This window comes from Hippocampus bargibanti, linkage group LG12 (genome assembly GCF_051943395.1).
Source record: "Hippocampus bargibanti isolate YZ-2025 linkage group LG12, ASM5194339v1, whole genome shotgun sequence".
NCBI classification, from domain to species: domain Eukaryota; kingdom Metazoa; phylum Chordata; class Actinopteri; order Syngnathiformes; family Syngnathidae; genus Hippocampus; species Hippocampus bargibanti.
In genome coordinates this window covers 12,980,141-13,007,382 of record NC_142745.1, presented here as the reverse complement: position 1 = coordinate 13,007,382, position 27,242 = coordinate 12,980,141, and the positions used below count along the sequence as shown (strand labels likewise).

The following is a 27,242-nucleotide window of genomic DNA, read 5'->3' as shown; positions in this document are numbered from 1 at the left end:
AAATACGCTCAGTAGAAGTCATTTGAAGCCATTTTACAAATTATGGACACAACTTGTCCGGAGACGTAGGTTGTCCTTGAAGGTCACCTGGGATCGTCTCTTGTCCAACACCAACCCAACCAAATGAGAACAATTTGTATTTAAAAAATGGATGGATGAAGGAGAAAAAACGTTATTTGTCTCTTGATAGAGATATGAGCAATAATATTAATTTGTCAGGGATTATGTCAGCCAACTCAGTTCAACTCACAACCATCTGCATTTTTACAAATTGAACAACAGAGGCGTTCAATGCCACTCCCAGATAAAATTTACTTTCAAAATAAAGAAAAATAAAGAGAATTTCACTTTGTGTGTTTAAGACAACCATATTTAATTCGAATTTAACTTCATTCAACTTCATTTAACTTCAAATTCACTGCCATTCCTGAATTAATCCGGAATTGAAAAGCATGGCAATGACATGGAGTGCCATTCCCGAATTTGTTTGTTTGTTTGTTTTTTTTTTTTTTTTTTTTTTTTCCTTCCACGGGGGAGCCGATTAAGCATTGGGCAGACTTCTAGCATTGTATTTTGGAAAGCCGCCCTCATTTCAAGCTCGTATAACTCCAGACCCATATCATTTAGTAATTAACTATTTTTTTCTCATGAAATAAGTCTAAGGTTTCTAACGCTGTATTGAAAGTTTATGTCGTCCTAAAACTCAATATTCTCTGGTTCCTGGAATTCAAGTGACAATGAAAAAAACCCTGGCACTGGAGTGGACACATTTTTGCACATCGTCTGGCAGTTAAAGGAAGTTTTGTTACTTATAGGCGATACAGGTGTATTTGAGCAGTCTCCATGTTTGCTGAAGTCTCATCATAAACATTGTAGTAGACTGCAGTGAAGGGGCTAATGATCAGTCACGATTATTTTCTAAGACTTTTGAATCGGTCCTCGATGTCTTCAGAGAGACGATATTGTTCAAAAGTAATTACAGCGGCCCGTTTGGTGGAGTTGAAGCCTGTGCACAATGCTGGCAATCTCCTGTCACAATAAATGTGGAGTTTTGCGGGCAAGTGTGCAATGAAGAAAAGCCTGGTCGGTGCTGGATTTTCTTCTGTTGAATAGCTGGCAAATTCTCCCCATCTGTGAGTTGATGACGCTTTTTGCATACATTCTGATCCGTCTCTGTGGAAACAGCTGGTTGTGGGACCCTTTTTTTCGGAGGGCACGTAAAAGAAGAGTGCTAACAGTTGCGTGGTGAAAAAGAAAGATTACGTGATGAAACAAAGGCGGAGGATTATCTCGGCACATGCTACAATGGCACCACAACCCCCCCCCCCCACCACCACCACCACCAACGGGCCTGCCACCAGAAAGCTTTGGAGTTGAGAACAAAGCCGGGGGGTCTCCCACCCATCCAATACACGGAGTTGACTAATACCACGACAATACCCAACTGCCTGTCGCCCGACCGGGGACCTAGAATTAAGCGTCATTATTGCTCCTTATTATGGACTTCAAGAGTGTCGGACGACTTTGAGGAGGACGATAGGCTGTAGGTGGCCGTGACCTCCAAAGATGGCAAAAGTGTGTACTTTAGAACAAGTGCAGATATGTGTCCCTATACTCCAGAAATAAAAAAATCCAATTAAAGTAGAACTGATAAAACTACTTAAAGCTTGAGGAGAAAGCGCAAGTTCTGAAGTGCAGAAGGTAACATAAAATGTTACAATATGATACAAGTTTTAATAACTTGGAAAAAAATATCTTTACATGCTTTTTTATTAATAAGACAATTTCAAGTAGTTTTTTTCCTGAATGAACAAACAACACATCCCGTATTTTCCAGATCACAAGGCATTATAAGGTGCACTTTCAATTTAACGTATTAACTGCCAGACGATGTGTAAAAATGTGTCTACTCCAGTGCCAGGATTTTTGTCATATTCACTCAAATTTCAGGACACACAGAATATTGAGTTTTAGGACTACGTAATAACAATAATAATAATAATAATAATAATAATAATAATTGTATTTATAAGTGACACTTTACAGGCACAGGATAAAAAGAACATTTTTTTCTGCGGGCAAGCAGCAGCAGCCAGCCATCCCAGCGTTCACTCAACCCAAAAGTGTACACCACTAACTCAAATATAAAATGGTCATCGGCCCAATAACATTCAAATAAAGTAAAACTATTCTCCATTTACCTCCAATATAAAATGGTCATCAGCACAATAACATTCAAATAAAGTAAAACTACTCACCATTTGATGACAATGCTCTGACTTTACCTTGAAATGGGCATCCTTTTTTCCTTCATTTCGAAATGCTAGCTACCTAACTGTGTCCTAGCTTTAGTTGTGAATGGAGAATGACTGGGACTGAGAAATTACTTTAGTTAAAACAATAGGCGATCACATTTTTGTACATGCTTTGGATTGTCTATTGATGCCTTTAGCCGACACAAAAGAATAAAGAAATGACCTCATTATGAACTGGAGTTGTTGCCACACCGACACTGATTGAAATTGTGCGAAAATTTGCACATTTTACTTTTTACTATTCCAAGTCAACTTTCGTATTTTTTATGTTGCATTGATTTTTGTTGTATGTACAGTGATACCTCGGTTTACGAGCGCTTTAGCTAAGGAACTTTTCGTGAGAATATAATTCGCGAGAATATAATCTTGGCATACGAACTATTTTTCGGGAAACACACGGCGCGCCACAATGAGTGATGTGTCATTCGTGAACGAGGCGGTTCTTGGAGCTCCTAACAAGGAGCTGAAAATGGCATCCAACTTTTTTTGCCTCTATTCCCCGGCCCCAGTCTTCAGTTAAAGCCGCACGTGATTGGTCAAGATCTGTGGTAGAGGAGGGAGGAGACACACGCAGCAGTGAGCGGGGGCGGGGGGGTACAGAAACACACGCGCGCACACACACACGAAAGGGAAACGACAGAGCTTGAAACAAAGAAACAAAAGTGAAAAAAAGAGTGTAGACTGCAGAAAAAAGTCAAGCAAGGGAACCAGTTATTAATGAAGTTTCTAGTGTACTGCCTGCATCTGTTGCTGTTGCAATATCACAACTTCAAAGATGTACAACCCAGAGCTCCTTGAGAGACTTGATGCAAAAAGCTATCCAATTCCATAAACCCATCAACGACCATCACAAAGGTAAATACGACGACTTTAATCTACATATTATTTTTTTTATCCTGTAACTGTAAATTGTCCTTGAGAGTTTTGAAAGGTGCTTATGAATTAAATGTATTATTATTATTATCTACAGTACAGTTTATTTCTTTAATTACAATACCATCGCAAATTTATTATACATATAATAAGGTATATTGTTTGTAATTTTAAGGCTTATTTAGTTGAACATTATGTTTTATGGGGACCTGGGAATGGATTATTCTCATTTTAATGGGTTCCTGTGGGAAATTAATGTTTGGAATACACACCTTTTGACTTACACACACTTCCAGGGACCAATAAAGATCGTAAGCCAAGGTATCACTGTATTAGGGGAGAAGTTTGAGGTCGCTTAAGGCAAACTGGTGGAAAGAAATTACGTATGGTATATGATGGGAGGATAAAAAAAACCCAGCCAGAGATAAAGAAGACAGCAAGTGGAGAGAAACGAAAGGTATGGATGCAGAAGTGCCATACAGGGGGGAGAGGGAGGCAACAGGACGATGAGGGTGTGAAGCCAAAGCCAGTTTGTCTGTGAGGGTTTTAAAATTCTGGAGTGGAAAGTCCTTCCATCTTGTTATTGAGGAACGGTTCTGACTCAGTGATTTCTATGATTGGCCTTAATCCCAGCCCAGTGAAGGAGACAGAATGAAGAGCTTAGAGCAGACCACTCTCACTCCGTCAGACTTCGCCGGCTGCCGACACTCAGTCTGCTGCCCCCTCGTGGACCGAGCGAACGCTGCACTGCGTGACACGCCACTGACATTTGAATTCAACACGCATTTGTCATCAGCCCTGGCGCACATTATTAACGCCTGTTATGATGATGCCCTGGCGTCTCCTCAAATATCACGGAAGCAATAATGTCCTGAGATGTATCATGTCTGCCGTACTCAATATAGACCTGACACTGCTGATTATTTCGAACCGATGAAGTGTGTAAGCCCGTAAAGCGGCAGCTTCTCGCTATGGTACCAAAAGGAACACTCCTGCTTCATGTCCAGCAATTTAACCATTTCAGGGACAGCAGTTACTCTCGTGGACAGTTTATCATGTTCTCGTGTTACAGGTGGATTAAAGGGTCAAAGTGCCTTTTCATGATGACTTAAAGGACAACCGACATCACTCTTTTGTTTCCTAACTGACATCAGGAAAACGTTTTATAGCATCTAAAATACCCAAAACATGCAGGCTGATATTTTTAGTCAAATGCAAAACACCAATAAAAATGACTTAAAGTGTCCAAAATCTGCAAAATATTGAGCTGCGAATTGGGCATTTTCAGAAAGTCCCGCCCCCAGTTCGTGATGTCAGCCCAATACGTCTTGTCTTGCTCGAGAATCAAAACAATGGCTTCAGATTTGGAGAATATGCTTTCTTGTTACACATCCAGTTATGAATATGATTCAAATAGTTCTGAAGAGGAAAGTATAAATGTTTGCAATCGATTAACGAAGGTCTTCAGGGTCATTTTGACGGATCAAGACTCAGGTGTAGTGTCACAGAAAATGCAGAAGATGCCGGCAGAGCTCCGTTGGTAATAGTTTTATTCTTCGCCTTGGATTTTTTTTTTTAATCAAAGAGTTTTCTCGGTGTAACATACAACGATTCGCCATTGCGTTATATATGTGTTTTCCTTCTAATTTTGCCATCAACACGAAGTTTTCAGACCGAACAAAGTACCACAAAATGCATTGAGGTGATTCAAGGTACGTATGTCCTTTCTCGGTCAGGGGCGTTCCTTCAGTGACGTAGGGTGAGGACTCGTCACCAACTCAAAAACAAGGCATTCGGAATATTCAGCACAAGTCTTAAAACGTAAAATATAGGTATATGCGGTGGAATCTTTGTCAAATACGCTCAGTAGAAGTCATTTGAAGCGATTTTACAAATTGTAGACACAACTTGTCCGGAGCCGTCGCTTGTCCTTTAAATATGTCATGCTGAAGTTATTGATTTCAGACGTGATTGATTACTAGCTAGCTTTCTTCATATTTAACTACAGTAAAGTCTCGTTATATCGATATTCAAGGGAGTCCGAAAAAAGATATAACCGGGACTATCGATATATCCGACCCTGCTTGCATGTAATTTTCTCCGTGCGTGCATAGAAATAGTATCGATATAACCGGGACTATCGATATATCCGATATCGATATAACGAGACTTTACTGTAATTTACTGCCAGACATGCAAAAATGTCACTGAAATTCCAGGACCCACAGAATATTGAGTTTTAGGACTTCATAAACATTCAATAGAGTGTTAGAAACCTTAGACTCTCTTCTGTCATCAGAGTTATTTCCTAAATCATATAGGTCTGGAGTTATAGGAGCTTGAAATGAGGGCACCTGTCCAAAATACAATAAAATACAAACATTGATTTATTTAGCGATTTAACAACAGCTGAGCTGGAACAAAGGTACCATTACTCAGGGAATAACTGACTTTCTTAATGATGTCCATTTTATTCTAGAAAAGTCCTTCTTGAAAATGGCTTTAACAGTAAATCTCCAACCAAATCAATTTCTTCTCCTTCAGCCATTGTGGGTTGCCAGTATGCTCTTGTTGTCAATAGCGGCTAATTATATTGTATGATTGGCTAGTGAGTAGCCACTCATAGTTTGCGAAAACTCTGACGTTGCCCAGTGCCTTCTAGAAGGTGTTGGTACCCCTTTTGGGTTGCCAACTTGAATTCTGATTGGTTCGAGCAACAGTTTCATCGACACATTGGTGCGACACGGTCTGCAGAACCGGTCGTGAAGGCATCCAGGTAGATTTCTGACCCTGGTGACAAATGATGGCTGAAATGTGATTGGTTAAATGCTTAAATACGAAAACACATGTCTGGAAGCAGCGACAGTGGAAAAGTAGTGAAAGACAATTTTGAATTATTTAACAAGAATTCATGGACAATATATAATTAACATCAGTCCGTGATTCCGATAATTTTAGTCCAGCAGAAAAGGCCTTGCAGGCCTCAATGGTCCACCACTTGATTATTAGGATTATTGTGTTTGTAGTCCTAAACTGGTGTAATAGCCATTTCTTCTGCAACTTTCTGCCCCCATGACTCATCGTGTACTCGTGAAAGGGGTTCCCGGACTGACTTATTTGATTGGGACAGATCAGCGAATCCATGAAGATTTTCACACTGCCTTTCCTTCAAGACACCATTACAAGCCAAGTCATTTAGCAGTTTTGTCAGCCCTGATCATCGAGCAAGGGAATACAGCAGGGGGGTTCATTGGGAGCATGTCGAGTGGCTGCATTCAAGCCGCAATCACGTCCAAGACCGTCTTGTATTCCCTGAAGTGCCCTCTTGCTCAAAAGTAGCCGGTGCGGAGTTGTTTTGCTTGAGTATATGTCTGTATCAGACTGGCGGCGGTGTGCTGCGTGGAGTGTCCTTTATGAGCTAATGCTTCAAGGGGAAGGGGCCTCACGGGCTGCCGCAATCACGCATTCGGTCCGGTGTAAAGTCGACGCTTAGCACAACATGACGCCACGTGTCCCTGGTGTGCTGTCAATCCCCGGGAAGAGCTTTGAATGAATAAATGTCTCCCCCTGTGGACCTGAGAAAACTGAACCAGAGTGAATATTAAAGATGGTAATCACCTCATGCTGAGTTGTACCGTGTTTTGTTTTTTTCTTTTCCTGCCGTCTTCTCGCTCTGTGATTTCACAGTGAGACAATTCAACCTTGAACTGGCAGGACTTTTATGACAGTCGCGACCTAAACCGCCATCTTTGGATTCATCATACTTCCAGGGTGGGTGTGACAAATGGATTCATTGGCCACCCGTGACATTGACAAAATGCCACTTGATGTCAATCAATTATCATTTTATTAATGAGGTTATAGTTTACAATCGCTGACATTTTTGAGGAATGGAGGTGTATTAGAAGAGGATCCCATTCATTTTATGGTTGTGTAATTGGAATGGCTTGCTGTATCAACAGGCTGCGGTAAAACTCAAGACCTTAGCGTAGTTCCTTAGGAACAAGAGGCCATTAGATAGCACAATGATCAACCTTTGCCAAAATGGATGTTCTCAATTCAGTCCCACACAGTTTCTTGGAACTAAGATATCCCAAAAATTCAGAATATATTAGCTCATTCACTGCCAGATGATGTGCCAATGTCTCCACTCCAGTGCCATGGTTTTTGTCATTTTCACTCAAATTGGAGAGCCCACAGAATATTGTGTTTTAGGACTACATGAACATTCAATACTGCGTTAGAAAATTTAGTCACTCTTCCTTCATCAGAAAAAAAGAGTTCATTCCTAAGTTATATTGGTCTGGAGTTATCTGAGCTTGAAATAGGGGTGGCTGTACAAAAGGCAAATTCTGCCCCCTCATGGGAGAGAAAAACATTGCAAAGGTCTGACTTGATCCGTGTCCCAAGCAAGAAAAAAAAACAAAACCTGAACAAATTTGGGAATGGCGCTCCACGTCATGCTTTTCAATTCCTGAATACATTCGGGAATGGTAGTGATTGAGTTAAAATTATTTTCCAATATTTCTAAAAACTGTCATCGATAGATATCTGTAAGAAAACATTTGATTTTCAATGTTTTATTGATTTCAATTTCTATTTTTTTTAGTCTGGTTTACTCCCCCCACCCCTCCATACCTATCTGACCTTCAAACTTCTATTCCCTCTCGTTCCCTCAGAAACTCTTACTCCCTCCACCTCTGTGTGCCCCCCCCCCTGCCCGTTTCAGCACGATGGGGGACAGAGCTTTCAGCTGATCTGCCCCCAAATTCTGGAACTCACTTCCTCCCAACATTCGTAACCGATTCTCTTCCCACCTTCAAATGCCATCTCAAAACCCACCTCTTTAAAATTGCATTTTCTATGGAGCTCTATGTCTTGTTTCTATTTATAATTGTATTTTATTTATTATTGTATCTATGCTTGTCTGTGACTGTAAAGTTTCCTTGAGAGCTTTGAAAGGCGCTTAAAATAAAATGTATTATTATTATTATTATTATTATTGTTATTGTTGTTGTTATTATTATGAAAGAGCGAATGGTTTGCCATTGGCTGAGAACCAATTCAAGGTGTCCCTCGCCGAGTGCCCAAAGATCCCTGGGATAGGTTCCAGCAGCCCGCGCGAACCAGAAGATGAATGAATAATCATAATTGTAAAAAAAATAACCTGACTGCTACCTGGATTTTGCCTACCATGGGTTATTTTTTTAAACATAACCCACACGATGAACAAAGAGTCACTGTATCGCAAAAGTCCAATGAGAAAATACGGTCACTGTGTGTCATTATACGTATCTTCCCGTTGTTAGCTAGCGAGCTAGCTACCATTGTTTTTGAATGGATAGGTTGGTCCGTTTTGGAACATGACCTGAATGAAATGAATGTCCCTGACCATCCGTCAAAAAATGTGCTTGACCAAGTGGCTGTAACTCACATGCGTTATACGTAGACCTTGTCGACGGACACTGCCATCCATTACTATCGTGTTTATGTTTCGTGACCTTGCCAGAAAGCTCGCTGACAAATAGGGCCGTCATGCGTCATAGATGGACGACAACGGTATAACAATCGGGCACTGGGGGGGCAACTCCTCTGGTGGTGAGTGTTGTGTGGGCCTGTATTGGGAGCTTTTTGATCGTTGCTGATCTAACCACACTTATCCAATCCTTTAAGCTGCTTGGGTTCCAGCCACCAAAATGCCTCATACGGCCACCTTTCGCATCTCTCACTCGGATTCATCGGCTGTTTGTCTTGCATATCCATCTGAGCAAACGGCAAAGACGCATGGCTGTTTCGGTGCAGTAACATCAGTATTGAAATGCTACAATAAGATGGAGTCCAAGTGCTATGAAGGTCGACTTGGGATAGTGGCGATAGTGGGAGGTAAACAGAGTGCGGATAAGAGATTCGTGCTGCTGAAAAAAAGCCATCAACGAAGATGGAACGAAAGATTGTTCATAGATCTTAACAAGGGGTTGGGAAAAGAAATAATGTGTTAACCAATCAGATATCGAGTGGGCAACCCAAAGCCTGCGCGAAGTCGTTGGCAACGTCATAGACAATTATGTTTGGCTAGTTACATGACTGGCTCATCACGAGCCAATAATATTGCAATTTTATGAGGTTATCATGAATCCACACGTTCATATTAAAAATTCCAACAGTTTAATGAAGTTATTTCCTGGCCAACGGCATCCTCAAGTGGGCGTGTCTTAAATCACACTACACCTGCAACTGTAGCGCGATTCAGACGTAGCACTATTGAAGGCCTAGAAGTGACATGCACGGCCCGCCAAAGTTTGATAACATCAAGTGTGCAGCATTTTCCCCCATATTGATCAATGTTTTACAGTAGCTGCCTTGTTAACACCAATAAGCCTCTTTACAAGTACACACAACGTATATACTTACATACTGACTGCTTTTGCTTTTTGGCTCCCAGGTGAATAATTTCAAATCACTAATTAGATCGTGGTGTTGTTGATTCACTCGACTATATACTGCCATTGGGACAAAAATGGAATCTTTAGTCAAAGGCTTGGTGATTTTGAAAGTTAAATGGAATAGCATTACAGCAGACTAGATTTGGAAGAAGCAGTGATTTTATTGTAGATTCATCAGCTTTTTTCTGCGAAGAAAAAGCATATATTTTTTTACCTCAAAAGCTATCTCATAACCTATGCTTGGTTTCTTTCTGTTTGACTTTGATTCCAAACAGTATTCTAATGTGATTTCAGCTTCACTATCCACACTGTGAAGGCGCCATGTGCAAATGGTTCAAAATCCATTGCTGGAATGAACAAATTAGTCTTAATTCAAGGGGTTGATCTAATTAACCAGGAGATGTTTAAATGGCACTAACTCAATTTTTGGTGAGTTCAGCTTTGCCTATATTGGCTGAGGTTGGTTAAGATACTCCAGAGAATGGGAGCTAGCTCATATGTTGGTGCTAAGGTACTTTCTCATTTAGAAAGAAAAGACACTTTTGGGTGATTAAACAAATGCCTCAGTTTAACCCGACCCGGTAACATATTTTTCCAAACATCCAGAGACAAAAAAATAATGGGAGGTTTGAATGTGCCTTGGATTATTCAGACACTTAATAACCGATCTGCTTATTTTGTGTATCCTTGCAGAAACTTGCCAATGAAGCAGAGCAGCTTCAGAAGGATCACGTGTGGCAAGATGGCGTGACGGTAAAGTAGGACACCATCTCTCCTTTCTCTTTCTTCCTCGGATGACCTTCCCATCTCTTCCCATTTTCCTTTTCGGGCAACTGATGTGTCTTCCCATGATGTGGTTATTCCCCACTGACTTTCAGCTCACCTACTTCTTACCTGTGTACACCAAGCTGAGTTCACATATCTTGATTGTGTACGTCTGACTTGATTTGTTCAAACACGAGAGACCAGACATACGCTGAAGAAAAAAAATCAGAAGTGTTTTTTTTTTAATTCATCTTATTGTGTGTTGTACAATCTAGAAAACCAAGACTACATTATTAAGAGGAAGAGGAGGAGATTATTATTATTATTATTATTATTATTATTATTATTATTATTATTATTATTATTATTATTATTATTATTATTATTATCCATTTTCCGTGCCACTTATTCCTCATTAGGGTCGCGGGGGGCGCTGGAGCCAATACCAGCTGTCTTCGGGCACGAGGCGGGGGACACCCTGAATTGGTTGCCAACCAATCACACACAGGGCACACAAAGACAAACAACAGTCACTCTCACACTTTCACCTCAGGACAATTTGGAGTGGTCAATCTGCCTGCCATGCATGTTTTTGGAATGTGGGAGGAAACCGGAGGACCCGGAGAAAACCCACGCGAGCCCGGGGAGAACATGCAAACTCCACACAGGGAGGCCGGAGCGGGGCGCAAACCGGCGACCTTTGCACTGCGAAGCCGGCGTGCTATACACTCAACTACTGGGCCGCCCTATTATTATTATTATTATTATTATTATTATTATTATTATTATTATTATTATTATTATTAGTATTAGTAGTAGTAGTAGTAGTAGTAGTAGCATATAGTTATTAGTATATAGTTATTAGTATATCAATTATAATTATTATTTGTTGTTATTATTAGTAGTGTTGGGGCGGCCCGGTAGTCGAGTCGCCGGTTCACATCCCGGTCCGGCCTCCCTGTGTGGAGTTTGCATGTTCTCCCCGGACCCGCGTGGGTTTTCCCCGGGTCCTCCGGTTTCCTCCCACACTCAAAAAACATGCATGGCAGGCAGATTGACCACTCCAAATTGTCCCTAGGTGTGAGTGTGAGAGTGACTGTTGTATGTCTTTGTGTGCCCTGCGATTGGCTGGCAACCAATTCAGGGTGTCCCCCGCCTCGTGCCCGAAGACAGCTGAGATAGGCTCCAGCAACCCCCGCGACCCTAGGAATAAGCGGTACGGAAAATGAGATGAGAGATGAGATTAGTAGTGTTTTAATTATTATTGTTATTATTATGACAATAATACTAATACTAATTATTATATAGTTATTATTACATCAATATAATGAATTATTATTACAATAATATTTATTATTATCAGTATTATTAAATAGTTATTATTACAACAATAATAATTTATTATTTTTATTGTTATTATTATGTATTCACTGTTAGGCTTAAATGCAGGCATTTTTTATTAAATAATGTAGGCATCAATTACAATGCATGGCATATTCTGTATTGCAAAAGCTGTCAGGTTTCTTATAGCTTTGTTTAAGCAATACGCCATTATCAGGCAAATTAACGTTGATCAGGAGTGAATCAAAAACCTGATTCACCTCACGTAATGTGATCAGCATCACAGAGACCAATACTGCGATAACAAAACAAAAATAAAACAGACACATGCACTTCATAGATGCTCCCACGCGAATCTAGCAGATAAGGATGAGTTGTCATAGGCAGAACATGTTTTTGCTGACCTTTAAATCAAGGATTGGCTTTTAAAATCTAAAAACAAAATCACAATATTGCAGAGCTTTGTTTATTCATCTGTATCTGTTTGTGATCCTCACACGCACCAATGATTCTCAAATTTGTAAACAGTCAAATGCCCCCACCAACATGGTCGCACGCACACACACACATACAGACACTCGCACACGCATGTCGAAGATACATGTTCCCTCCTGTCATATTCTCTGTCTCCAGGGAGACACGTTCGCTGTCATGCTACACTTCCTGCAAATGGATTTTAACCCCCCTGTGCCTCCAGGGGGGATGTTTGAGAAAAGGCTTTAACTGATTTCAAACGAATAATAATGAGCGCCACTTCCTTGCACTGTCCCTTTTTTTCGATTTGTTTTATTTAATACAAATCCACGGTTGATTGCACTTGGAAGCTTCAGCATGAGGGTGACTGCTCTGTGCTTCAACCTTCCTTCGTGAGATTTGATGCGTGCCATAGCCCCACTTCACAAAGCTGCATCCAAGATGTCGTCAATACTCCTCCAATGCTTGGTATAAACCCGTCTCTTCAATAAAGTGGGGATCTTCCTTCCTTATCCTCCATTATTATAAACTTGGTCGGCAGGGAGGGATTTTCGTCCATCTGGGGCACAATTTCATAACCTCTTTTTACATTTATCTAGTTATCTTTTTGGGGGGGGCAAGGTGCTCATTTTATGTCAGAAAAAGGTGACTTAAAGCAGTGTTTTTCAACCTTTTTTGAACCTGGGCACGTTTTTTACATTGGATTTTTTTTGCGGCACACCACGAACCATCTCGCAGGGAAGAGGCAATCAGTGACGTGTTGCCACACGGACGAATATGAAATTACCCTCCCAGTCTTAACAGCACGGACACAGGACAATGATATAATATTGTCAGAAAATGATTAATAAATGTTTGTAAAAAAAAATATTTGAAAAAGGGGCATTGGATCGTTTCTCGCGGCACACCTGATGATCTAGTGTGCGCGCGGCACAAAATCACTGACTTAAAGGACCACCGACGTCACTTTTTTGTTTTTTAACTGACATCAGAAAAAGGTTTTATAGCATCTAAAATACCAAAAACACGCAGTATGATATTTTAGTCAAATTCAAAACACCAATAAAAATGACTTAGTCTCCAAAATCTGCAAAAAAATTGAGCTGCGAATTGGGCATTTTCAGAAAGTCCCGCCCCGAGTTCGTGACGTCACGCCAAGACGTCTTGCATTGCTAGTGAATCAAAACAATGGCTTCAGATTCGGAGAATATGCTTTCTTGTTACACATCCAGTTATGAATATGATTCAAATAGTTCTGAAGGGGAAAGCATACATGTTTGCAATTGATTAAAGAATTTATTTGAGCCATTTTGAGTCAACATTGGGGGGAAATCTCTCACCCAAAAAATGAGGCACAAAATGGCGACCTCCTGTGGCCACAGGCTGATAAATTCCTTATATGGCGCTTGGACGCCCTCTTCTGGCCTTCTGGCGGCTTTTGGGTGCAACACGAGGTCCCCAGACCAAACAAGTATACAGCAAAATACATTGACGTGATGGAAGGACCGCTACAATGCGTCTTTTTTACGGTCAGGGGCGGTCCTTTAGTGACGTCACGTATGGACTCGTCACCAACTCAAAAACAAGACTTCCTGAATATTCAGCGTGAGTCTTAAAACGTAAAATACAGCTATATGGGGTGGAATTTTTGTAAAATACGCTCAGTATAAGTCATTTGAAGCCATTTTACAAATTATGGACACAACTTGTCCGGAGACGTCGGTTGTCTTTTAACACCATCATACAAAAATGCCGCACAAAGTAAAAACTGAAATTTTCATAATCATCTCAATGTTCTCAATAATGGTGCAAAATCGGGGCCTGTTTAATTCAACTCAAAGCTATTTTTCATTTTTAAAATGGAGGAAATATATGTTTTTATTGTACCTTGTATGGCACAATAAAAGACTGTCATCGATTTGTCTTGGTTGTTTTTGAGCAGGCCAAACTAACAGTTTTCATCAGACGCTTGACTGCAGCGCACTGTATTTATAGCAAATAAAAGCCATCACAGTGGACTCTGATCGCGACAAAAAAAACAAGCTCAACAGGGTCCGCGAAAGAAGGGGGTGAGAAAAATATCAAATCCAACCTCAATTTTAGATGTATACTATGCTCTATACAGATGACTCCTGCTTCCTTCTTAGTAAAGCTAAACTATAAATCTGCATACAAACAACAGATTAACAAAAGTGATATACGTATATATCAGTGGCGGACCACAAGGCCTGCAAAGCCTTCTCTGCTGGCCTAAAAATATCTGAATCATGGACTGATGTGAATTATATTTTGTCCATAAATTCTTATTAAATAATTCCAAATTGTCTTTGAGCTTCATTTTTATTATTTTTCCCTTGTTGTGCTGCTTCCAGACGTGTGTTTTCATATTTAAGCATTTAACCAATCATATTTCAGGCATCATTTGTTACCAGGGTCAGAAATCGACCTGGACATCTTCACAATCAGTTCTGCAGGCCCTGTCACATTAAATGTGTTGGTCAAACTGTTGTTGCTTTAACCAATCAGATTTCGAGTTGGCAACCCAAAATGTGTAACGATGCCTTCTTGAAGGCGCTGATCGATGTCAGAGTTTTCGCAAACTATGATTGGCTAGTGACTAGACAATCGTAGTTTGCAAGAACTGCTGTGAGCACAATCCGCTAGTGACAAAATCATACTGGCCAGAGCCAGCACACTTTTCTTGTAGTGAGCTACGTAAGCAAATATATTGTGTTTATTTAATCGCAGTTTTGTCAACCCACAATGGCTGACGGAGGAGAAGAAATTGATTTGGTTTCCGATTTACTGTTGAAGCCATTTTCAAGACTGACTTTTCAAGAAAAAATGGACATCATGGAGAAAGGTCGGTCAGCTATTTCCTAGCTAATGGTACGCACTAGTGGACTTGTAGTAAATCACACCACAGTCTGGATTGATTCAGACGTAGCACTACTGAAGGCCTAGCAATGAAATCCATGGCCCGCCGCTGCTATATATATGTGTATGAAAATATTTCTGGTGTCTGGAGCAGATTTTCACCTATTCCAGGAGGGTCTGGAATTTATATTTATATTTTTCTCCGACCCAGCAAGTTTACCTTTTTTTTTCCCTTATCAGCACGTGACTCTAAATCAGGCATGAAAACAGTCGGAATCTATCATATTGTTGCAAATAGCGCAGAGGAGCCCTCTATTAATAATGTATTGGAGCTGATTTCATTTGCCTTTATAATTAGGCCAGGTAATGAATCCCAGCAGGGGCGACTGTGAAACCATTAAAACAAAATCTCAGAGAGGCGGAGGAAAGGTGGAGAAGCGAGGGTTGTGAGACGGGGCGGGGGGTGACTTGATATGCCTCAACCTGGCGAGAAGATTCTTCATGTTTGTCGAATTTTTTGCGGCTTCTTAATTTTTCTTTTGGCTGAACACACTGCTGACTGACAGTCTAATTAGATTAGAGCTGCATGCTCTTTGGGCACATTAGGAGCGATGCAGCGGTGCATTTTAAACTGGCGGGAGGAGCAGTCTGTCATAGCCACAGAAAAGGTGTTTATGCATGGGAGGCGGTGCATTTAATTGTGTGTGTGTGGGTGGGTGTGCGTGTGTTTGCGGGAACTGCACAAATATGATTATTGGTTTCTGTTGCTGAGTGCATTTTGTTTGATGATCGTTCCTTCCTCCAAGGACCTCACATTTTAAATGGTTACTTTTTTATAATAATAATAATACATTTGATTTATACGCGCCTTTCAATACTCTCAAGGTCCCTCTACAGTCACAGGATGTTTTTTTTTTCTGTGGGTAAGCAGCGGCAGCCACACGCGCCAACATTCACTCAACCTGGAATAACTCAAATAGATAGAAAGTTATCTAGCTGGCTAATAGATAGCTAGCAACATAGCTAGCATAGCTCATAGATTAGCACACTAGATAGACATCTAGTTAGGCTATTGGCTGTCTATTTGCTAGCTATTAGCTATCTATTCACTAGCTATTGGCTAGCTATTAGCTAGTCGCTAGCTAATGGTTATCAATTCGCTAGCTATTAGCTATCTATTCGCTAGCTAGCTAGCTTGCTATCTATTTGAGTTACTTCGGGGTTGAGTGAATGCTGGCGCGTGTGGCTTCCGCTGCTCACCCACAGAAAAAAACGTATCCTGTGATTGTAAAGTATTGTAAAATCAAATGTATTATTATTAATATTATTATTATTATTGTTATCGCTAATAAACACCAAATAGCTAGATAGCTAGCTACATAGCTAGCTCAGCTAGATAGCCACCTAGATACCTCAACCCAGTCTAGGAGCGGGATTATACGCATTGCCCAATTTCAATTTAACTCATTCACTGCCATTCCTGAATGTACCATATTTATTTGAGTATAACGCGCAAAATCTTCGATCTAAAAAATAACTCAAAGTTTGGGTGCGCGTTATAAACGAGGCCTGGGAAAAAAAATTCTCGTGATGCCTATTCTCCATAGTCATGCAGCTGTTGTTAAGGTGCCCTTCAGTTTCGATTCTCAGGAAGACCCAGATCACGCGCATTGCTTTTTTTTTATTGTTGATTACCATCAAGAGTTTTTTTAAAGACGGGCATCAGCAATAAAATGGACGGAACATAAGACAACCTGCTGTGGAATTCAGACTCAGAAGAAAGTGAAGAAGTTACATTGTCAATAAATGATTTTTATCATGGGCGCATGTGTTGTCACTTATAATGCTTGGTGTGAGCCGAGAAAAAGTGAAACAAAATGTTATACTGATTTTTAATTGAAAATTAGGGGTGGGCGTTATACGCATGTGCGCGTTATACTCGAATAAATACGGTATTCGGGAATTGAAACTATGACGTGCCGGCCAACGTGTCACGACCACTCCGCCTGCCGCCCATTCTGGATGTCACAGTGTTGATCGTAACAAGCGCCACAACGGTCGTCCGGGGTTTTAAATCCATTGAAATGAAATGGGGTGTGAAATGGACATTAAAGCGTCGGGATTGCTGATGATTTCTCAAGGTCAGGTGCCCGTCCCTGTGCGACGCAGAGTCAAACCAAAGGGAACACAATCAGTTCATCTTTAACATTTTCTTAGGGGGTGTATTCAAGCTTCTGAGACAAATATTCATCTTTCTTTTTTTCAGTGGAAAGTTGGTAGGGAGAGAGCACATTGTGAAATACCTCGGCATGCCACGGCAGTCTCATTTGTCTTCTTTTTTTTCCTTTTTTTAATTTTTGAATCAGGCCATAAAACAGTTGTGATTCCCTTGCCTTCAGATTCAGAATCAGAAAGCCGTTAATAGTCCCACAATGGGGAAATTTGCAATGTACAGCAACGAAACAGTCAAGCTTACCATCTCGTGCCAAAAAAACAAATTGGTCCTCAGGCAAGGAACTTAAAATGTCCCATCACCGATGAGACGTTTTAAGAACCGGCCCACAGAGACTGTTCATGAGGTTTTCCCGGTGCCCATGTAGACGATCTATGTCCAGCAGTGACATGGGAGAAATAAGCAGTTTTTAACTCATTCACTGCCATTCACAAATTTATTCGAAAATTGAAAATATGGTGTAGAGCGTCATTCCCAAATTTATTCGGCTTTGTTTTTTCACTCTTGGGTGCCGATAAAGCGCTGTCCGTGGCCTTTGGCAATATTTTTTCCCACAAGGGGCCAGCATGTCCCTTTTTTTCTATGTTAGCGCTTTGTTCTCGTTTCAGCTGTTGTTAAAGCGCTATGTAAACCAATATGTATTGCATTGCATTTTGGACACCCGCCCTCATTTCAAGCTCCTATAACTTCAGACCCATATCATTTCGGAAATAACTCTTATTTTCTGATAAAAGAAGACAGTCTAAGATTTCCTCCGCTGCATTGAATGTTTACAGAGTCCTAAAGCTCAATATTATGTGGGTTCTGGAATTTAAGTGACAATGACAAACACCCTGGCACTGGAGTGGACACATTTTTGCACATGTCTGGCAGTGAATGAGTTAACCTAATGTAGCACACTTGAATTTTGTCGCTTTTCCTTCTGAATCCAGGTGAGAAAAAACCTTAATCAAAATAACAATTACTTGCCGAAAAAAAACACGCCTAAAATAGAAAAAAATAGATGGTGGTCAAAATAGCAGCTACGCTTAAAACATGTTCGCATCAATTTAAGCCACTTGTTTTGTTTTGTTTTGTTTTGTTTTGTTTTTTCCTTTTTTGTCATGCGTACTGTATATTTTCTTTGCCCTCCCTTTCATTATGGAGCGTTTGTCGTACAACCACTCATCTGGCTTCACGTCAGGCCCGTTGGGCCTGTGACAGCTGACGTAAAGTGCAAACACATTGGAGAAGATTGGCTGAGGGAAAGGACAGCGATTGTGGAGATCGTCAAGAGACGTGTTATTTCCATCAGATTGTCATGTGGCAGCCGCTGTATGCCTGAAATGCATTAGTGCTAATAGTGCTGCCATTACGGAGGCAGGAAGGAGTATGAGAGAGAAAGGGGGGAAAGGGTCTACTTGATGGCTTGACAAAAGTGAGGAAAGGGAGTGACAAACCAAGAAGGGGTAAGAGGTGTAAGGGCGGAACGTACAAGAGGCGGAAACAAAAATGCCATTTAGTGCAATCATCGCGCGCTATAATCAATCAGACCTTCCATCATGAGATGGTGCAAGCACTCATGTTCTTTATCCTTCTTGTGTCACAGTTTGCATGGTGGTGATGGTGGTGGATCCCAAAAATGTATGAGCAGCTTGGGGGCTAGATTCCAACTCAGGGACGGTGTAGATGTGGTCTGTATATGTGCACCGTGTCTGACTGGTGACCAGTTTAGGGTATAGTCCTACTTTTGCCAGTCAGATGGGATAGGTTTTGGCACTGCGCTGCCCCGCAACCCTCTACTGATAAACTGTTTTGAACATGGATCGCTGGACTGCCCTGGCTGAACCAAAAACAGAATGAGTATTATCCAAAACAGAGGGTGGACATTTTGCCTCCCACTGATGTCTAGCTGCAGTATTTAGCACATGGCATTAAAGACACCAATGTTCTTGTCAGAGAAGTGACATGACCTTAAGGAGCTGAAAGTCGGTGGGGGCTGGTTCTCTTGACCTTTCACAGAGACTCAACTTGAGATAATTGGACCTTCAGAGGGAGTAATTGTGTTAGCGAATCTCAGCGACCTGCTCCATTAGCAACAGGAAGCATTAGTCACATATTCCGCGTGGCGAATTCTAAAGCAAAGAACGAAATTACAGTCTGTCTTTGTTATATAAATGATTTTATTATTCTTTTATTTTTTTAGTTATTATTTTTAGAAACTTGTTCTACTGTTCTATCCAGGAACTACATTGTGACTAACGAACACCCCGCGAGAAATGTCGACAATGAAAATTGTTCCACTGTGACTCTAATAATTTGATCTTCATTTTATCACAATGTTATCTTAATTTTGTCTTAATCTTATCTTAATTTTACCTTAATCTTACCTTAGTCGTATCTTAATCTTATTTTTGTCACGCTGTTTCCGAGGTGGTGATGGTGGTTGTGGATCCCAAAAAAGCAGACTGGAGGGAGCAGCAGGATGTATTTGACAAATTGTATTCAAATAAAGTCAGCAGGAATAAAATCTAAAACATCAAAGTCATCTGAACAGAAAAGTACAAAGTATCAAAGAAAACCATGAGCAAAAATCAACCTAGATGAAACAAACCTGACAGGGTGTAAGAAACACATATAATGACCCGACACGGAATGGTCGTGCTGGGAGTCCTTTTAACTGCCACTAATGAGGATGACCAACACCCGTGCAACTGAGGGTGGGGCCGTCAGTACTATCCGTTGATCACCAACCAGAAGGTGGCAGTTTGTCACGGATTGGAACGACCAACACCTGTGCAGGTGCCGGCGGGGCCGACAGCGCCACCTGTTGGTCGCCAACCAGATTGTGACAATTTTAATATTATCTCAATGTCACCTTAATCTTATCTTATTTTATCTGATCTTATCTTTCTCCAATAACAGCAAATCAGGATCGACCTCACCCATTCAGTAGGTCTTCGAAAATTTGCATTACGTACTCTGAACCGGTTCAACTTGTACGATTGCCCACTTTGTTCCAATTTCCGTACCAACCACGGTAGAAAAATCACCCAAACCTCACCCTACACCGGAGAAAAATCTCTCAGGATAATCTCAGAGAATTGGACCTTTATTATTATATATTATTGATTTTCATTGCATGAATAGAACCAAGAAAAGTTTAGGCATCACTGTGGTTTTATCCAACTGTGATGCAAGCTCACCCCTCCCTCACAACCCACCCACCCTCCGCCTCACCCCTTACCCACGCCTAAATCCCATCGATCGATGGCCTTGCCTCACAGGAGATGGCAATCAATAAGCAAGTGAAATCTGGCAAGCCGTGCTTCTCCTCGATTTTCCCATTTTGACGCATGCACACAAACACACACACCGATAGCCAACACCCATGAAATGTTATTTGAAAGGCTCAACCTGTGCCACCCTCAGCCCTCGGTCACAGCAGAGTCGTGAATAGCCAGATGCCACCATGTGAGTCTATTTTTCTCTGTGTGAACAAATTCTTGAACGTTAAAAAAAAATATATTCATTTCCTCAACCCATGTCTCCATGAAACACCCAAAGGAGGTTTGGCTTTGTTAATTGAGAGCCTTGAGGAATTGTACGTAGAAAGGGCAAACGCAGTAGGTTGTGAAAATAAGGGTTGATTCGCCTCTTATGGCACCTCCCAATCTTCACTCCGTTTGGTTCATTTTCAGGAGACCTTTCAGGATTCCCAGGATTGCTATTATTCAAATCAAGAAATAGATTAAATATCCTGCATCAGCAGAATTAGTTTTTAAAAATTTGGTGCCGATTAAAAAAAAGGTATATTTGATATATTAAAAATAAAAATGTTATATCATTGCACTGGTCAATAGCATATTTTAATCGGAGATGGCTTTGTGCATCCCAAAATATATTTCATTTTGTTTTGTCCTATCCATTGTAATTACCGGTAATAGTCAAAATCAGAATCTGAATCTGAATCAGAAAGCCTCTAATTAGTCCCACAATGTGTAAATTTACAAAAAAATAGCCATGTAGTTTCAGAAAAAATACCATCTCTTGCTCAACGTAATGCCATTATCATAAATATGACTCAATACCTTTGATAATATTAGATTATACATGTATTTTTTTTTATAAAGAGTATTATCATTGTCGTCAAAACCTGATGTGCAAGAGTAGGGGTTGGAAAACATTTTGATTAAAAAAATATATACAGCGATAGATTGGCTTACGAACTTAATTGGTTCCCAGGCAGAGTGTGTAAGGCGAAAAGTGTGTATCCCAAAAATTAACTTCCCATAGGAAACCATTGGAATGAGAATAATCCGTTCCCAGGTCCCCATAAAACAATTTTCTACTTTCTTATTTTCTAAGCCTTAAAACTACACAAAATATACCTTATTTTATGTATAATAAATGTACTATGGTATTATAATTAAAGAAATAAACTGTACTGTATAATAAAGTTGTTTTATTTACCTTTGTGATGGTCATTGATGACTTGATGGAATGGAGTGGCCGATTTCATCAGCATTAAACACTTGATGAGGAATGTAACCTTCTTCTTTCGCCATCTTGAGGAATAATCCCTTGTAGGTGCTTTCTTTGTGATAATTTTATCTAGTTCCTTATCAATTGTGTTCTGTTTAGCTGGGTTGATAGCTTTTTTGCATCAAGTGTACAGATGGCTTGTGCGGGTTGTTTGTGGAGCCTGATTGATGGGATATTTTAACATTGCAGTCTACACTCTGCCTTTGAACTATCAAAGTTTAAACTCACTGTCGTCTGCCTGTCTCTAATGTTTAAACCACCTCCCCTCACTGCTGCGTTCTTGATCATTCACGTGGCTTTAACCGTGGACTGGGGGTGGGGAATAGAGAACAAAAAAAGTCGGCTGCCATTTTGTTGTCAGAAGAACGGGCTTGTTTGCGAAAGACACATCACTCATTGAGGCAGCTCCGTGTACGAAAAAAGTTTGTATTCCAAGGTAAAGTTCGTATGCCAATGTAAAATTGTCATAAATTTAACGTTCGTAAACCGAAAAGTTCGTAAGCCAAGGGGTTCGTAAACCGAGGTATCACTGTACTGTATTTTTTAAGTTGATTTCAACAACATGTCAGTATAATAAGCCTTTGAATGTATCCTCTTCTCCCCACAAAGGCAAATCCTTCGGTCCATTCATCCTGAAGTGTACCATACTGCAAAATCTCATTTTTCTTTTAACCATTCTATTTGTCAAAGAATTGGATTTGAGGAAATGACTGAGCGGCGTTTACCCTTTTCCACAGCAATGACTAACGTAGGCCAGTATCATCCAATCAGAATTGCTCCTGGAGCCAACTATCATCAAAAGATATACATGGCTCCTGAGTCATAGGTTGCTGGCCCCTGTACAAGAGAAAAAGCAAGGGCAGTTTCAGAATTAGTCAGAAAAAAAAGTAGAAATGTTCAATTGTATCTCTGATTAGCACTACCAATGAGTGTTGACCACACTTGCTATTTTAGTTTGCAGTGGTGCACAATAGAGAGAGCAATGTCTCAATTACAGTTACCTGAAGGATTCATAAATATGAGGAATGGTGCAAACAGTCGTAATGTTGTGACCAGTGTCTATTTCCAGGCATTATGAAGTGTTTTTTGGAGGCATAGGTAATTGTGCTTTTCCATTGTTTAAGCCATGTTCTTGGTACAAATTGTGCACCAGCTGTGCATGTTATGTCAAAGGCAGCCTTCCGCTTGTCATTTGAATGTGAGGGATGGCAACAAATCGAATGGAGATGATTACGGGGTCGGAAATAACAGGTTTGCTTTTAGCCGAGGTCTTGATTGTTGATTGGCCCACTCGGAGGAGGCCTTTAAAGCGAAAGCGGGGTGCTGGCTTCTCTGCACTCTTTGCTCCAATGGTGATAAAATGGCTGTGTGGCGGGGGGAAATGAAATGAAATACGATTCAGTGATTTACAGAAAATGGAGAATGGAAAAATTTGTTGATCGTATGAAGCTGCTTTACCTGACTGGGTAGAGTGCCAGGAGAGTTATTTTCCCCCTGGTTAATATTTCACTGGTGGTGGTGGACCCCAAAAAAGCAGGCAGGAGGGAGGAGAAATTGTATTAAATAAAGTCTGCAAGAACAAAATCTCAAATAACAAAGTCAACAGAATAAAAAAGGTCCAAAGTAGCTAACAAAACCATGAGTAAAACTTGACAAGACGAAACAAAACTGACAGGGTGAAACAAACAATGACACGACCCTGAATGGTTGTGCCGAGAGGCCCTTTAAACACCACTTATTAAAACGACTCACAGCTGTGCAGCTGCAGGTGGGGGCCCTACGGTGCCACTCATTGTTTGCAAACTGAAACGTGACAGATGGTAATTTTTAAAAGTAAATCTAGATATAGACAAGAAGTCCCCGGTTAAATTTATGAGTTTGAATTGCATTGACATATTTTTAAATGTTACATGGCGATTTCCCACTAATTCAAATTCAACCAAAAGCGATTATTTACAACAATATGATTTAGAGTCTAAATCATATTGTGCACGCTTTTTCGGATGAAAGAAGCAAATCTTAGTTTTCTTACGCTTCATTCAATATTTATGTAGTCCTAAAACTCAATATTCTGTGGGTCCTTAAATTCGATTGACAATGACAAAAACCCTGGCACTGTATTGGACACATTTTTGCACGTCTAGCAGTGAATGAGTTAAGATGCAACTTGAGGCATACTTGTGATTTGTACATTCGTAACTTTACCACACACAGTCAAGAGGAAGTGTCGAGCATCACAGAAATATTTTTAAACATATGCAAATTGAAGGAGATTTTTGTGTATCTATTTCATCCAAATATTGACATTTCCAAAACATTGAAGAGAAATATTGTCAAGTACATTGCTTTAATATTTTGTGCATATCCTTTGTTTGTGTTTTTCATGAGGCTTCGCGGGTTAATGAAGAGCACGAAACGAAATCCTTCATTGTGTTTGATATAACGTCAACTTCCATTAGCCAACCTGGCGCTGGGAATGATTGCAAGTCTATCAGGGCCAGCCGAGAGGATGTCGTTTGGGGATGTTGGGGGGGCTGAGGGGGGTCTCCACGCATGTGCGCCCGCCCTAGAGCGCTGCCGAGGAGTGTGTTCTCTAATTATAAAATCATTAGCAGGTGTCCGGAGGAGATATGAATATGACTGTAATCTGTCTCCAGCTGTGATTGAGCGCTTGTCACATTCAAATGTCAAACATTCCCATGTCTGCCTGTAGAGGAATCGTTCAGTGTCGCAAAACCTCGCTCAGTCATAACGTCCACGCATTCGCCGCCCAGGTGTTGAGCTCAGTCGTGAGACTCATACGATATACGTACACACCAGTGCTACGTACCCTTCCCAAATCGCAGAACTCGCTTCATACCTGGCATACATTTTGCCAGAGGGTACACATGTAGAAATCCGCAAAATGCCGCAGGTATGTACAAGCCCCAAATTAGCGCCATTTGATTCTAAAAAGAAAGGGCCAATTATTGCGACAATGACGAGACACCGCAACAAACCAATCAGTCTTCAATCAGTCAACCAATCAGTCCTGCTGGCCAGACCTCTGGCAATGTTTTTTCCCTCGCACAAGGGGGCAGCATTTCCCTCTTTTTCATTTTATCTATTTGTTCCAGCTTCAGCTGTTGTTAAAGCGCTATATAAACCAATATGTATGTATTGCATTGTATTTTGGACAGCCACCCTCATTTCAAACTCATATGACTCCAGACCCATTTCATTTAGGAATTAACTTTTTTTTCTGATGAAAGAAGAGAGTCTACGGTTTCTTACGCTGCATTGAATATTTATGTAGTACTAAAACTCAATATTCTGTGGGTCCTGGAATTCAAGTGACAATGACAAAAACCCTGGCACTGGAATGGACATATTTTTGCACTTTGCAACGTCTGGCAGTGAATGAGATAAAAGTGTCTGCAATACATTTCTGCCAGCTATTAAATCCATATCTTTATAAATATAAAATAATTCACCTGATTACTTAAATTTCTAACGCTGCATTGAATGTTGATATAGTCCTAAAACGCAATATTCTGTGGGTATTGGAATTCGAGTGACAATGACAAAAACCCTGGCACTGGAGTGAACACATTTTTGCTCATCGTCTGGCAGTGAATGAGTTAAGGATTCAATAATTCATTGAATTCTGGGTTTGGAGACTGGGAGCATTCGATATTATTTGGGAAATTGTCAACATAGTCAATAAGGGTGGTCAAATAATAATAATAATAATAATAATAATAATAATAATAATAAATTACATTTTAAGCGCCTTTCAAAGCTCTCAATTTGTGGTGGGCCAGACACGTGTACATTGACACACACACACACACACACACACACACACACACAAACAAATCATGTCAAAAATAATTTTATTTTTTTAAAGGGGTAAAAAAATTATGCGTTTCAATGATAAAGAAAGCCTGCAGAAACAACCGAACCGCTATTGACACTTGGTCAGATAAACAAATCAAAAAACAGCAAACCTTACAAGGAGACATTGACATTCTAAGGAACGGTCGGTTGCTATGGCAACAGTAAGCATCATCTTACCTGTGTGCTGCTTGCAGCTGCTCCAATCTGAAATTGGTGAGGGTAGACTCCTGTTGAGCTAGGGGTGGAAGCGGAAGGGGGGTATTTGGGAACGATAGAGATAAGGCCCGGGGAGGACAGATGGAGCACACAGAGGAAAGAGATAACGTTGTATCATAAAGAAAAAGTGATGTAAGGGAATGGGGGTGGGGAGTAGGGGGTTCATCACCTGGCCCCTCAGTGTTTGTCTGCCATTTGGACTTTCCGAGTCTACTTAATATGATGGATTTAATTTATTGATAGCATGTTGCGTGCCACTGGGTATTTGGCGGGCTTTGTGTGGATTTTTATTAGTCTATGTGCAGAAATTTACATTTGTGTGTGTGTGTGTGAAAGGAATGAAAGTAGTGTGTGAAATACATGTGTGGATTTTGTTTGTGTGTGTGTGTGTGTGTGTGTGTGTGTGTGTGTGTGTGTGTGTGTGTGTGTGTGTGTGTGTGTGTGTGTGTGTGTGTGTGTGTGTGTGTGTGTGTGTGTGTGTGCGTGTGCTTGAGATAAAAAAGAGTGTTTAACCCATACTCTCAACCTATAGAATCTGCAAACGAAATATTCCTAACAGTCAAAAAAGAATGAAGAGAAGTTATTTTTATAACTAAATTAACTCATTCACTGACATTCCCAAATTTATTCAAGAATTGAAAATGTGATGTGGATCGCCATTCCCAAATGCATTTGGGAACAAAAATGTTCGTATGTACCGGTGTTTGTAACTCGAATGTTCGTAAGTAGGGGAATGTAAGTATTTTCACCAGTCATGTATGTGAATGGAATGTCATTCTTGCACCGAAAACCGAAAAATGAGAAGTAAACTTTATCTCATTCGTTGCCAATCCCCAATTTATTTGGGTTTTGCTCTTGCACTGTATCCACGAGGCGGCAGCATTTCTGTTTTTTCCAGGTTAGCACTTTTTACAGCTTCAGCTGGTGTTAAAGCGCTATATAAACCAATATGTATGTATTGTATTTTGTACAGCCGCTCCCGCTTGGGGCTCAGATAACTCCAGACCCATATAACTAAGGACGACCGACACCATTTGTTTTAGTTTCCTAACAGACATCAGAAAAATGTTTTATAGCATCTAAAATACCCAAAACACGCGGGCTGATATTTTGAGTCAAATGCCAAACACCAATAAAAATGACTGAGTGTCCCAAAAGTACTTCAAAATGACCCTGGAAATGGCGAGTTTTAGAAGGTCCCGCCCCCTTCTTCGTGACGTCACGCTAAGACGTATTGCCTTGCTCTAGAATAAAAACAATGGCTTCAGATTTGGAGAAGATGCTTTCTTGTTACTCATCCAG

At 40.5% G+C, this 27,242-nt stretch overlaps 1 protein-coding gene across 2 annotated transcripts in view; it reads left to right on the top strand.

Moving 5' to 3' along the window:
* Nucleotides 1-27,242, top strand: part of cacna2d2a (calcium voltage-gated channel auxiliary subunit alpha2delta 2a) — a 168,277-nt gene that overhangs the window by 67,698 nt on the left and 73,337 nt on the right. For both annotated transcript variants that reach the window (XM_089009935.1, XM_089009936.1), the window contains exon 4: nt 10,325-10,384. In XM_089009935.1, the coding sequence (XP_088866061.1) occupies nt 10,325-10,384 (60 nt within the window). The remainder of the gene's footprint in view (nt 1-10,324; nt 10,385-27,242) is intronic.